Source organism: Aspergillus ruber (genome assembly GCF_000600275.1).
Source record: "Aspergillus ruber CBS 135680 unplaced genomic scaffold scaffold00010, whole genome shotgun sequence".
NCBI classification, from domain to species: domain Eukaryota; kingdom Fungi; phylum Ascomycota; class Eurotiomycetes; order Eurotiales; family Aspergillaceae; genus Aspergillus; species Aspergillus ruber.
Window position 1 is genome coordinate 415194 of NW_024467306.1, and position 13458 is coordinate 428651.

The 13458-nt window shown below is 47.7% G+C and overlaps 6 protein-coding genes across 6 annotated transcripts; 3 read left to right on the forward strand and 3 right to left on the reverse strand.

The window, feature by feature from the left end:
• The first annotated feature begins 40 nt into the window (after nucleotides 1-40).
• Nucleotides 41-1463, forward strand: EURHEDRAFT_411678 (putative NADH-ubiquinone oxidoreductase 178 kDa subunit). The gene is made up of 3 exons (XM_040781699.1): nucleotides 41-399; nucleotides 565-809; nucleotides 876-1463. The coding sequence occupies exons 1-3, from the start codon at nucleotides 286-288 to the stop codon at nucleotides 1030-1032; spliced, it is 516 nt and encodes a 171-aa protein (XP_040639633.1). The 5' UTR covers nucleotides 41-285; the 3' UTR covers nucleotides 1033-1463.
• EURHEDRAFT_385857 (protein-histidine N-methyltransferase) lies at nucleotides 1253-2503 on the reverse strand (the record flags this gene model as incomplete). Its single annotated transcript, XM_040779660.1, has 3 exons — nucleotides 1253-1957; nucleotides 2007-2300; nucleotides 2354-2503. 3 exons carry the CDS (start codon nucleotides 2501-2503, stop codon nucleotides 1253-1255), a joined length of 1149 nt encoding a protein of 382 aa, XP_040639634.1.
• Nucleotides 2504-2765: 262 nt separating this feature from the next.
• EURHEDRAFT_411679 (cystathionine gamma-lyase CYS3) lies at nucleotides 2766-4588 on the reverse strand. The gene is made up of 4 exons (XM_040781700.1): nucleotides 4234-4588; nucleotides 4095-4180; nucleotides 3590-4037; nucleotides 2766-3537 (listed from the first exon to the last, which is right to left on the reverse strand). Exons 1-4 carry the CDS (start codon nucleotides 4360-4362, stop codon nucleotides 2977-2979), a joined length of 1224 nt encoding a protein of 407 aa, XP_040639635.1. The 5' UTR covers nucleotides 4363-4588; the 3' UTR covers nucleotides 2766-2976.
• Nucleotides 4589-4754: 166 nt separating this feature from the next.
• Nucleotides 4755-5924, reverse strand: EURHEDRAFT_411680 (DNA-directed RNA polymerase III subunit RPC25). The gene is made up of 7 exons (XM_040781701.1): nucleotides 5703-5924; nucleotides 5555-5653; nucleotides 5404-5500; nucleotides 5270-5356; nucleotides 5148-5211; nucleotides 4918-5095; nucleotides 4755-4853 (listed from the first exon to the last, which is right to left on the reverse strand). Exons 1-7 carry the CDS (start codon nucleotides 5712-5714, stop codon nucleotides 4809-4811), a joined length of 582 nt encoding a protein of 193 aa, XP_040639636.1. The 5' UTR covers nucleotides 5715-5924; the 3' UTR covers nucleotides 4755-4808.
• A 108-nt stretch (nucleotides 5925-6032) lies between these two features.
• EURHEDRAFT_385860 (CCCH zinc finger protein) lies at nucleotides 6033-8390 on the forward strand. The gene is made up of 2 exons (XM_040779661.1): nucleotides 6033-7859; nucleotides 7930-8390. The coding sequence occupies exons 1-2, from the start codon at nucleotides 6120-6122 to the stop codon at nucleotides 8221-8223; spliced, it is 2034 nt and encodes a 677-aa protein (XP_040639637.1). The 5' UTR covers nucleotides 6033-6119; the 3' UTR covers nucleotides 8224-8390.
• Nucleotides 8391-8742: 352 nt separating this feature from the next.
• Nucleotides 8743-10023, forward strand: EURHEDRAFT_530408 (GPI anchored serine-threonine rich family protein). The gene is made up of 2 exons (XM_040787146.1): nucleotides 8743-9124; nucleotides 9181-10023. Exons 1-2 carry the CDS (start codon nucleotides 8914-8916, stop codon nucleotides 9672-9674), a joined length of 705 nt encoding a protein of 234 aa, XP_040639638.1. The 5' UTR covers nucleotides 8743-8913; the 3' UTR covers nucleotides 9675-10023.
• Nucleotides 10024-13458: the final 3435 nt, after the last annotated feature.

Below are 13458 nucleotides of genomic sequence, written 5' to 3' on the forward strand. Positions count from 1 at the left end.
GTAACCTAAAAGAATCATTCGTTCCATGCACTATGAGCATCGCGACCTCCATTCATTTCCAGAATCCGCATTGGCGTGTAGTTCGCAGTGCACAGTTGAGGTTGAAGTCCTCACACCCTAGTCCGTATATGGAAGGTATCACGTGATATCCGACCGCCCGCCGCATTTCGAACCTCATCTCCGGATTGCGAAAACGAAGGGCGTCATTACCAGGATCTTTTGTTGTCGCTCGGCATTGCTGCCAATTGTATTTCTCTCCGCTCCTTCTCCGTCCTTCCTACAATCATGTTCTTCGCCAGGCGATCGGTGGCCTCGATGCGGCCTTTCCTGAGGAACCAGCAGCCGCGACGATTCGCTTCTCACGCTGCCCACGCCGAGCCAGTGAACGAGGGCGTCGGTGTACGTATTCTCCGTGGTTATTGTCCTATTCTCTCTTTTAGGTTTTACGGAATTTGCTTCTTTAATTCCAATTAAAAAACCAATGCGTTGCGTTCCGTTGTATACGGGGTAGTAATATCTCGTACGTGATTTGACGAAGCTAACGGTCGATCGGAAACCATATAGCGCAGTTTCTACGTCGCCGTCGGTACCTTCGCCTCTAGCTTCGTCCTCTACCGTATCCACAAGTCGACACAGGATGCCGGCGAGCAATCATGGATCTCCAGCTTGATCCAAAAATGGACTCCCGATGAGAAGGTCTTCGAGGAGAGAAACGCTATCCACACCGTGGCCATGGAGAAGGCTGCGTACGACCGTCACTTGTTCCAAAGCCAAAATCCTGCGCAAGCTTATGACCTAAAGCAGCCTGAGTACGTTTACCCTGACTGTAGTGTTGCCGGTTTGATATGTTGGTAACTAACGGTGTTGCTTTTTAGGGTGAGCTTCAACTCCGGTGCCCCGTGGAATGTCTCTGCCGGTTCTCAGGCCAACTTGAGCGCCGTTGCCGCACACTACTACCGTCAGAACCAGAAGGTCGAGGAGTCTCGTGTTGCACGGTTGAAGGACGGCAAGGTTGTGTCTTTATATGATTAAACAAAATCAATACCTACGATCTTTGCTTCAATTTGTTCGGGTGATCCCAAGATGCAGGAGAGTGGAGATGGATTGTACATATACTGGGTTAGCAAATCTTTATCGGGTTCCTTTGTTCGATTGCGGATTCATGCCGTTTTATATACAAGGATGAAGGGCCAAAAGGGATTCGCTATTGAGGATTAGAAGAGAGACGAAGCGGACACTAAACAAATCCTGCCTATGCCTTAACACTCCCAGCCTGTGTAACCTCAAGCACTACCCTGCCCACACCTTGAGACTTGACATCCACCAATTCCTTCACATCCATTTCATTTCCGCTAGTATTCCTCAAAACCGCAAGGAATTCATCCACGCCACCCCCAACTCCGAAATAGACCTTCTTAGCCGCAATGAGAGCCTTGCTCTTACTTTCAGTCGTTCCAGACAGCCGTAACAACGCGAGTAAGGTCTCAGTAAAGGCGCCCAGCGATAACGGCGAGTAGATCGTCTCACTAGCAAGGACCAATGTTTTATGGTTTCCACTAGGAGAATGCGAGAAAGTCAAGTCGACGAAAGCAGGCGACCAAGCACCGGAGATGAAATCGATGGTGATTCCGCGTTTAGCCAAGTCCTGTTGGAACTCTTCCAGCAGTTCGGGAGTGACGTCCAATTCTTCTTCCTCTTCCTCTTGCTCTCCCTCTTGCTCTCCCTCTTGCTTTCCATCTTGTTCCTGTTCTTGCTGTTCTGATGATGGGGCACCTGTTGACGCCAACTGCTTCTCACGGTGCTGGTTCCAAGTAAGGAGAAGATTGGGCAGTGTCACCAGACGTAGAACAACAGCGTTATAATCTGCAAAAGTAAAGTGAGTTCTCCGCTGTTGCGTCGATGTGGAGAAAAGCTGCGCGAACAACACCAGAGATGGTACTGCCGTACCAGCGCCAAGCTATTCAAGTTAGCAAAATAACACCAGAGACAATAAGAAAGGCACCAACCTCAATAACATGGCAATCGCCGTCGACATCACTAACAGCATAGTCATTCACGACCCGCTTCGCCAAATCCATCGCACACTCCCATGTCTTGAAACCTCCTTCATAGAAATTTGGCTTGAGATCACCATGTTCCAGGCCGGAGATCAGCTCTTCATTATCCTGTTCGCTGTCTTCTGCCATGAGCTGGGTGCGGATGTCAAAGACCTCGCGACGGGCGATAGTCAGATCATCTTGCTCATTGCCTACACTGAGCTGAAGCTTGTTGTATGATATTTGAGATGGGAGAGTTGGAATCTGGATATTTTTAGAAGACTGTATCAATTCAAAGATTAGGAAATAAAACTCACCCATTCTCCCATTTCATGTCTCTTTGCCTCTACTGGCGTGGGAAGTTCATTCTCAACCGGTGCAGAAATCGAATGCTCTTGGACAGGCTGCTCAGTCTCCGAATCGTCGATATCAATATCGTCGCCTGAAAACCCAAAGCTGAATGCCATTTCTGTAGAGCGTGCTATCTGATGCTCTATAACAAATCCTGCGGTATAAATTTATCTTCGGCGGGGAATATATCAAAAATCTCCTCTGCCCATGAGTTGTTATCGTAGCTAATGTGGCTTTCCTTTCAATTGATGCAACCACGAGGAATTGATATTCCAACAAATTGGACCAATTAAATTTGACAATGGGACTACTTTCTGTGCTCGACCTCTTCCCTCAAAAAAGTTTGCCGTGCATTATACAGATTACTAAGCAAAATTCCTGCATACTTAACTGCATAAGAATCAAAATCAAAAAAATAAATGAATTAAAAAAAGATAAAGATATTAAGATGATGCTCTATCAAATACGGACGTGATGTATTATGGCACGTCCTTTCTCTAACAAGTTGATGCGAATTTGCTCTCTTTCTTCAAGTCTATGAATCTGATATCGTATGTTTCATCCAGAGAGAATCTTTCCTCCGTTTGATCTATGAGCTGATAGCGACAGCCTTCTCAACAGCCTGAAGCACATCTTCCCGGAGATCTTCGAAATCCTCAATACCGGAGCTGATACGGATGAGATCATCGTAAACACCGGCGGCCTCGCGCTCTTCCTTGGGAATACCGGCATGGGTCATACTTGCAGGAACTTCGCAAAGACTCTCCACGCCTCCAAGGCTCTCTGCCAGGGTATAGATCCTGGTGAATTGGCAGAATCGATGGGCTGATTCTTTACCACCCTTGATGCGGAAGCTTAGCATACCACCACCCATGCCATTGCGGTGTTGCTTAATAGCGACTGCGCGCTGGGGGTGGGAGTCTAGTCCGGGGTAGTTGACGGATATGACATGAGGTGAGGATTCGAGAGCTTTGGCGACGGCTGTTGCGTTTGTTGTGGCCTCGCGGGCGCGCAAGTGAAGGGTCTTCAGGCCGCGGTGAGCGAGCCAGCAGTCGAAGGGAGAGGGGACGGCCCCGATGGCGTTCTGGAGGAACGTGAGATGTTCTTTGAGTTCTTCAGAATTGAAGGCTGCGACACCCATCAATACATCCTGGTATCAATTAGCAAAAATCCCTTGCACAAAGGATGCGGGTAAAGCATACAGAATGGCCGTTGATATACTTCGTGACGGAGTGAACCACAATATCAGCACCGTGATCCAACGGGTTCTGCACATAAGGACTCATGAATGTGTTGTCCACGACCACTCTGATTCCACGTGCATGGGCGACCTCTGCGACCTTCTCAATGTCCACCAGGCCCAACGTCGGATTCGATGGAGTCTCGATCCAGATCAACTTGGTTTCATTAGGCCGGATCAACTTCTCTACTTCCAACTCGATGCTATGACTAAAGGATACATCCACACCATGAGCCGAGGCGACCTTGGTGAAATATCTATGCGTGCCTCCGTAGACATCAGAGACAGAAATGACGTGTGATCCTGCTGCCAGCGACTGAAGAATTGTAGCAGTAGTGGCGGAACCAGAAGCGAATGCTAGCGCATATTTGCCGTGTTCGAGCGCTGCGACAGCCTCTTCGAAGTTATCTCTGATAATCATTATAAGCGTACTGATATTGACAAACCAGTCCTTCCGTCTAGCTTACCTGTTGGGATTCGAGCTGCGAGTATATTCGTAACGGCCAACAGGGTTCGCAACGTCTGTTTGAGCAAAAGTGGTTGACAAAGAAATCTGAGATGTTGTCAGTTGCAGATTTAAAAATATGCGATCAAGGGGCAACTCACAGGAGCAATCACTGCGCCTGTTGTAGGATCGTGGGGAGATCCAGCGTGGACAGCCAAGGTCCCAAAACGGGCCTTATCTGATGCTGAGATATGGCCGTTGTCCTTGATGGCTGAAGAGTGGGCAGTCATTTTGCTAAATAGCCTTGCGATATGAGTAAATAGAGAAAAGAAATAAAATGATTCAAGGTTGGTGAGGATTATAAACAGTTGCAAACAGCTATGGCGTTGTTGATATGATATCACCCCGCTCAACGGTTTGACAGTCTTGGTAGTGTCAGTGCTCTAGAAGTAACACAACGTAGAAGAAAGAGAAATAGAAAACGAATATAACCTCTAATATATGTGAATATTTCTTTCAATTCCACTCACACCATATCAAAAAACTATGAGCACACCGGTGATAACCGAGTCCCTTGCTTTACTCCGTACTCCGTGTGCCGGACAAAGACACCGACTGCTACGGAGTGAAAATTTGCTACTATGTTTAGAGATTGCCTATTGAGGCATTTGGAGAACTAAATGTTCATGAATACCATCCAAGTCGTTAATGCGATTTAAGAATAAACAAACGTCAACTACCACCAGGAAATCGGACCCAGACCAGCCATCTGCATCGAGCCCTGAAAACTGCATTAGCGTGGATAGCCCTGCTACTAGAAAAGAGAAGGGAGTCAAGATACTCACAATGATCGAATACGGAGGCTTCCTCTCAGTTGCCGCAGCATCCCCAAGGTCTGGCGCATTGGGAATCTGGTCGTGCCATTCTTCCATTTCCACGCGCAACCGGACAACTTCTCCTACATCGAAATAGAAAGAGGAGCCATCCTCGCTATCCCAGATCCAGACTTGATCTGCATAGTCGCTGACAATGTGTCAGTTGTATTCTTATAGGAGACACAAGGCAGATGACTTACAATCTAGCGCCATCTAACAAAAGGTCTGGAGGCACGAAGATGTCATTGAAAAATTCGACACCAACTGCGGTACGCCCATTAGTATTTAGGTCTCCAGATCCATTGACACAACAGGAACCTACTCTTGATCCCATGCTCTGTGGCACCAGAGATCTTTCCAAGTATGATTTCTCCCTTAAACGGCCGGAACACAATCAAACGAAATTTGACTGGCTATGGTTAGACCTGGATACCTCCCGAACAGCGCGATGCATACCATTAACGTTGACCAGACCCGTCCCGTGACCAATAAGACCGTCCGAGGACTCTAATAAGTCGTAGAAGCCGATACATAGGCCAATTTTTTGAATCACCTTGGCACTTATTAGCCCAAACAGACCTGCGTGGCACTAGCATCGCAGACGCACCTTGTTGGCATATTTCTCGTTGATATTGTCTTCAATAGCAACCGCACTATACTTGGAAAAGTCTTCTGGCGAGATCTGGATCAGATCGGAGATGGTAGTCTATGAAAGCGGTTAGTCTCTGACTACAAGGCTAGTATATGCGACTCACCAGGATGAACATGGTGAACTATAGGGGTGCTATGACCAGCACCAAGGCGATGAAGATATCTCAGTTGATCTCACACGGCAGACACGATAGAACGAGGGTTGCATTTCATGTTCGGATTATCCACAAGAACAACAAAGTTAAATATTAGATATCCATGCTGTATCGCTTTTATACAATGCAAATATCCCAGATATCTTTCTCTTCAATTCTCGGCCAATCGCAGCCTATAAATCCGTTTGATTTTTTGCCCGATCGAGTCTGCGAGTCACATGACCTTAGCCGTTTTGCGTTCGGAACGGAACAACGCTCGCTGGCCGCAAAGAGGTTGAGATCGAATTTCAAGAAACCCGTCAGAATGGCTTGAAGGATGGCGTTCGTCCTGTCATTTTTGAAAGGACTATACAAATCGACCCCGTCATGAGCTCCCAGGGCTTTTCATTTCCTCCCCCTCCTCCGCCTCCACCCCGGCAGCAGCAGCAGCAGCATAGCCATGCGCCGCCGCAGTACGGACAAAACCATCGTGGCCAACGGGGTGGGCGAGGTGCTGGTGGGAATCCTAGAGGCCGTGGAAGAGGCCAAGGGAATAGAGGAGGAGGCAGAGGGGGTCACTATGCGGCACCTTCTCCAGCATACACCGGGAACGCTGCTCCTCCGTCTGTTGGATATGCACCGATGAACTACGCCGGTTTCCCGACTCAACCCCTATCTACGACGCCTACACCAGCTATTGCGGCACCTCAATATGACTCTAATTACCGTCCTACGTCGACCGCATTTACGTCCCCGCAGACCTTTTCCCAACCGTCCGCTTCTCCATACCAACACCAAGCGACGAGCTACGATGCGTACAACCAAGCTATGGGGCAAATGGCACAGGCATATGCGGCAATGCCGTATCAGCATACATCTCCGGCTATGCCATGGGGATATGGGCAAACTGGACCTACGGGGACATTCCCTGGAGCCCAGCAAGGAAATGCTTGGGGTCCGCACCCATTCAACAATAATGCTTACGGCAACATGTCCAACGGGGATAAACCAATTAAGCACCATAATAAGCGCGACCATTCTTCGGCATTTGGAAAACCACAGTCAACCGCACCTCGAGTTCCCGCGCCGCCTCCCGTTCCGAGCTTTGGAAACCCTTTACCGTCTAAGCCACCGCCGCCTTCAGATGTTACACGGAAGTCCAAGAAAAAGAGAAAGCACAATCAGCTTGGCCTGACCCCCAAAATAGAAGACCACGAATCTAGTGAGGAGGATGATGATGTAGATGAAGAGTCAAAGCTGGCATCCGGGGGGGGCGAATCGGTCAATTCAACGCTCCGTTTTACCTACAGAGGCCGCACCGCAACACTTAAGACGCCAGAGGATATCGCAGCTTGGATTGAAGAGCGGAAAAAGCGATTTCCAACCCAAGCCAGGGCCGAAGAAAGGAAGAAGGCAATGGAGGAGGCAAAGAAAGCCCGGGAGGAAGTTATGAAACAGAAGAGAGAAGCACGACAACAAGACATTAAGCGGCCGCAGAAAGACACTCGAGAGCAACAGCAGCAACGCACATCAGTAGATCCTGTTGATGCAGTGGCCAAGACAAAGGAGAAGGCCGATAAGCTACGTCGGAGACTCGAGCGAGAGCAGAAACGGGTTGCTAAAGCCGAAGTGGACGCAGAGCGGGCCCGACTCAAGGTAGAAAAACTGCGAAAGGAATCGACAGGACTCAGCAAAAATGGAGATGTGTCTCAAGAAGCCCAACCGTCAGCCACACCAGCCGAACATGTCTCGGGCGAACCAGACAAACCAGTTGCTCACATGGAAGCGGCCGAAATCAACCCATCTTCTGATACGCCAGATGATAGCGATTGGACATCTTCAAGCGGGTCCGACTCGTCGGACTTGGAAGAAAGCGGTGATGAGGATGCTGGTGGTGACGACTCGGCCCCGGAGGAAATGACTTCTCGTCGCGAAGGCCCGGAAAGAGTACCACCGCCACCTCGTACGAATGTCAAGAAACGAGTATGCCGCCACTTTTCTCGTAACGGACGATGTCTACGAGGAGACAATTGTAACTTTTTGCATGAATTGCCGGAGCGGAAAGCAAAAACAAAGCTAGCAGCGCCGCAGCAAAAGGAGAAGGGCCGGAAAGGACTGTTGCATATGGTAAGTGCTGTTGACATTCTGTATCGTATCATAATACAAGACTTATCACTGATAAATTGGTCACAATTAGCTACTTGATCGTCAAGAAGAGGACGACAATCATCGGATCATGGAGGCGATCATGGCTCTAGGGGAGAACGGATTACTGGATGAACCGGCCATTCCGCAGAATCATGGAGAACCCCCAGTTCCTGTCAACGAAAACACCACAAATGTCTCAGACAAAGATAACGCTGCTGCTACAGCCGCCACTGCTATTATTGAGCCCGGCACTCAAGCCCCAGGGAACCAGGAAGAAATCATAGCCGGTCTATCGCCGACGGCCTACGGAGATACTATCGCTTCCGATGCGGCAACTTCGTGATTATTTTTGGCAATTGTACTCTAATCGCTAACTTACTTTGTACACTATTTAGATACCTTTTGTTTAGAAAAAACCTTGTTGATAGACCGAAAATTCTCCTCGGGCGATTTTCTTTGTCCAATTTCTTTGAATCCCTATCCCAGGCTCACGTAATCCAAGTCCCAAAGGAAATTAATTCATACGCCAAAAACCGCTAGTAACACCGATACCGGGATCAGCCCCTTGACAGGCACATTGCCTTATGCAGGGCCCACATGGCTTAATTTTAACAGGACCAGGTGGGGCCTTATCTTAGCTACTGAGCATTCTAATTGGCCCATTCGTTGAAGAAGCACTGAAAGGGTTCGTTTGTTTGAACCCACTAGTCCTGTACGAGACTAGCTTAATAGGTATGGAATGGTATCGTCCAATAACGGGCGTGTCTGCCGTGTAGTTTCCCAAAATGAATATTACGACCGGCAGTGCGGACCTTCCAAATTATGTACAACGAGAAAACGCTCCTTTCTTTTTTATATAACTCTCCTTCCCCGGTGGTCTTCTTCTTCCTCTTCTCTTTCTCTTCTCTTCTCCATCATCCTTCTATACTGCATCTTCGTTGCCTGTATACTATCCTCGTATACTACTGCCTCATATATATCATCCTCTTCATTACCGTTATCTCCTCCAGCAATATAGCTACTCTCAATCAATATGCGTTCCAACTTCTACTTGACCATCGGCGCCCTTGCCACTCTTGCGGCCGCTGACAACCCGAACGCTTTCAACATCCCCAAGGGCGGTTACCAGTTCGAGGTCGGCGAGCCCACTACTCTCAAGTGGAACCCTACCACCGATGGCACGGTCTCGTTGAAGCTCCAGTCGGGTGAGGTGTCGACCCCGGAGTCCGGCAGCACCATTGCTTGTAAGTATCCCCCCATAAATTTCTCCAAGGAGTTGGCAGTTGCTGACTGAATCTAGCGCACATCGACAACTCCGGAAGCTACACCTGGACTCCGTCCGATGACATCGAGAACTCGGGCTATACCATTGAAATCATCGACGACTCTGACTCTGCTGAATCCAACTACCTGCCTAGCTTCAGCGTGTCTGGCGCTACCGCTTCCGCCTCCGCGAGCTCCTCCAGCAGCGCTTCTTCCACGGCCTCCTCCAGCGCCTCGACCTCGTCGGAGAGCTCTACCACTGCCTCCGCTTCGACCATGACCACCATGACCAACACCACTAGCTCGCCTTCGACTACTGCTTCCACCACCACCGGTGCCTCTTCCACCACATCGAACACCTCTTCTACCTCCGCTGAATCCTCTTCCAGCACCCCCTCTGCCTCGAGCTCCGCGGCTGCTTCCAGCTCCAGCGCTGCCGCCGCTACGGCCTCTGACACCAGCGCCGGTATGATCAACCGGGTTTCTGGCAGTATGATGGCCATCGTTTTGGGTGCCATTGCGCTCATTTAAGCCATATGCTTGTTGGTAAGCTTCGATGCCGTGTTGGGTATATAAAATGGAGGTTATTCTTCTATGATTCTTTTCTTGGTACATAACTTTTTTCTTTCTTGATGATCGTTCCATTCGTTCACTCGTTTATACTTCTTTTCTGGGATTGGACGATGTTTGCTTCTTTAGTCTTCATGGCTACTGAGAAAAAGCGATACCGTTGCATTTTTGTTGATTCTGTTTTTATTAATAGTCTGGGATGGAACAGATTATTTCAGTGATACCTTTTTGTACGTTAGCTAGTTATGCGAATGAGGATTAATGGGATGCTAGTACTGGCATAGACTGCATAGATACAACATTTCCGGAGACTGTTCTTGTAGAAAACTTTTTTGCCCCTGATAATCAGAAAGCTCTGTCGAGTCTGATGATGATCGACAACAATAGCCGAAGTGTAGCGGTGAGCCAATCAACATTGGCGTCTCATTATCTGCAGATTGGGGTAAACATTATCAGAGATTATCAGCTTGATTAAAGCCTATGACTTGGTTATGAGAATGTAAGAGATATATATGAATAAGGGATGAGGAACATTCAAGGCAGACTGGTTACAGAGAGAAGCTATTCTCCGGCAATATCCTTGAGAATTCTGTTATCAATCCGGCTTCATCAAGCTAAAATTTAGTGTGCGGGGAGCGAGGCCACGGGCCCTTGTTACTAATGAATACCCAAAAGTCTTACACTTATACATGGTGACAGGACCCAATGGAGAAAATGACCAAGAGAATTGCATTTGTTAGGGGTTGGCGCGCAGCCCATTCAACAAGGTACCCAAGGCGATGCTATATATATTGACGATGGCATAAGTCTCCAGCAGTCAGGGAAAAACTGAATGGGCATTTCTTCAACACAACCGTGACTCGCGCTTGAAGCCAGTCGCGAATTTTAGGATAAGCTCTTGTGTCCCGTATTCGTACTGAACATCTTGACTGAACCGGAGATCGATACGGAACACGCCTCAGAGCAACAGTCTGCATCTTCGTGAATGTAATAGCTACCTGGAACGTATGTTATGTCTAATCCCGGCGTGTCATGGATTAATATCCAGCACCCCACCTTTAGATCACCCGTAGTAAAATAACCGATAGCCTTTACGCCGTACTCACCTATTCGCTGGCTGTTTCACCCAAGCCCAGGCACGGGGAGGGGGCCCTTCGTCGTCGGTCAACCACCCGTGTTGTTGGTGGATCGTAATTGACGGATCGGTCAAACTATTGAAGTGTTGTAGTAGAAGCACGACTCATGGTTTTGTGCAAAAGGGATGCAGCTGGAGATAAGCTTGTCAGCTCGCGCTAACAACCTTGGAACGTTACAGGACAGGCAGTTCAGGTTGAAGGAATGGCTGCTAAAACAAAAGTCGATTGAAGAGCATACCAAACCCGTCCTATCACATTGAGGTCGCTCTTCTCTATAGGTGTCTACAGAGAAGCAAGGGTGTTACTTTGCCATATACGAGCATGTTTACGATGAATAACGATAGTACAACATGTGTTTCAACTTCCAACCTGCAGTATCATGATTTTTCACAGCAGACTATTCATTCCTTTGGTGTAATTGTCCCTCGGGAAAAGTTATGACTTTGACTTGCGGACCCCTTCTACTACGATGTCATCATGTTTGGTAAGTAGTGATAGTATCATCCCATATAATCGTAGAGGTAACCTAACTTTTTCAGGAAAGGTCCTTCGATTCTTTGCTGACATCTTCGACTTTCTGTTGCTCTTCCGTTCAAACGCCACTGACGCCAGGCTCAATACGACAAGATTTATTGTAAAAAGTGACGGCAAGGGTACCTAGGCTTGAGCCGGGCTCCTCATTTGTATTGATATAAGACTAGACCCTTAACACCGCGTGAAAATCGGCTCAGGCCTCGGAGAGCGCGTATGTACTTCGCCGCATGAGCGACAAACTTCACACACAGTAGGCACATTCGATCACTGTGGGCAGCAGGGCCTTGCCGAAACTCAACTATCGCCTCGTCGCCCTTTCGGAGGCTTGTCTGGTCCCAGAAAGAATCTCCTACCATCATGGTTGATTAGATTCACCATTACCTCGATGTCCTTGCATTCGGTTATCAGTTTGGAGCAGTTTTGCAGATCTTTATGGACAGCCTTCTATTCGTCTTCATGTTGCTGGCTGCCTAAATATTGAAGGCATGGACGGGCGAGCACCTCAATTGCGGCATTGGAGCGGAGTATAGCTTGTATCATGAAAGAAAATAGAGAAGTGGCAGTGATACAGTACTTACGTTCTTTTCTATCGTAATATCAGATGCAGAAGTCTGCGTGGCTATAAATGTCCTGGCAAGAGACATCACCTCAAATGACTGCGACGTCCACAATAACAATATATGAACACTCTTGTCTTATGGAGGACGCGTGGGACAATGTCACAGGTTAGAAGATACTCGATTCCGACGTCCATATCCGACAGGGATGACCCTGAAAGACCATGGACGAAGAGGATATTCAGAATGGGATACCTTGGGTGATAGAACTTAGTGAGTCTAACCTCTGGAGTGTATTCATTTGTCGAGTTGCTGTCGCATCTTTGTGTCTGCTCAAGTGTGGAATTGTTGGAACAATCTGAGATCCTTTGCTTTTTTTTTTAATGCAAATTAGTTTCTTGCTTGGCAACGCTAAAAGAAAAGGACCGTGAGAATCTAACCAAGCAAGAAAGTGAAAAAGAAACAAGACGGTGAGCCCTAATTCCCTCTCAATTTCTATACATTTTTGAACACAGTTCGTGTATGCTTCAGTATGACAGATGAGAATGTATTCGAGGATGTCGTGGTTGAAAAAAAAAAGATTATGGTTGCTAACTTACCGTGGCCATCTCCGTGTCCGTTCCTTCAACATACCTCTTCCCCTCTTCCTCTTCCTATTCCTCCTGCTTGTCCTGCTTGTCCTGCTTGTCCTGCTTACGCTACCTGTCCGGTTTGCTCTACAGGAAATGGGACAAGTTTAGACGAGAGACCCTTAGTCGGATCAATATCTTCACATGGTCGCATCGCTATACCCAAAATGACTATTACAAGTGATATTGATGACCGAAGAACCAACAGGTTCATATGCCGGGAGAGTTTGGGGCATCCAAAACCACAAGATTCCTTGTAACCATCACCAAAGCCATTAGCATGATGATTCAGAGACAAAGAGCAAGGCTTATCCTATACTGTGTTGACAGTTTTGCATTTACCAGCAAACTTCCATTGATCCTATTGCTAATTCCTCGACTAAGTGCAAAGGCACCCGTATCATTTACGCGGTCAAAAACAAACCGATAGCCATAATGTGACTCAGAACATAGCCATGCTCGATTGGGTCCCCCAAAATGGTAAGAGACATATGCAGGTGCATCCGGATACTAACCAGATCATGATGATACCAGATCTAATGCCATTTTCAGTCGATCAGTTTATGGGTGCAACTATTGCAAGGAGGCATTCGTTTCAGGAAAGCGATATGAACAAATAGTTCACACATAACCAGACGCTGGCTGTTGCTTGATCGGTCTGCTGAGCATCTCGCAGGTCTCGAGGATTGACTCTGAGGCACTAACGATTCTTGTGATTTGGGTGGCGCAGGTTATGATCCTGGCTGGTGTAATCCATTGAAAGTGTAGGATGATAGCTGCATTCCTTGATGGGCTGATGCCTCGATTGTCGATTGACGACAAGAGACAACCAGAGAAGACCAACATATCTATGGACCATCTTAAAAGATGCTGATGTAAAAGGACGAAA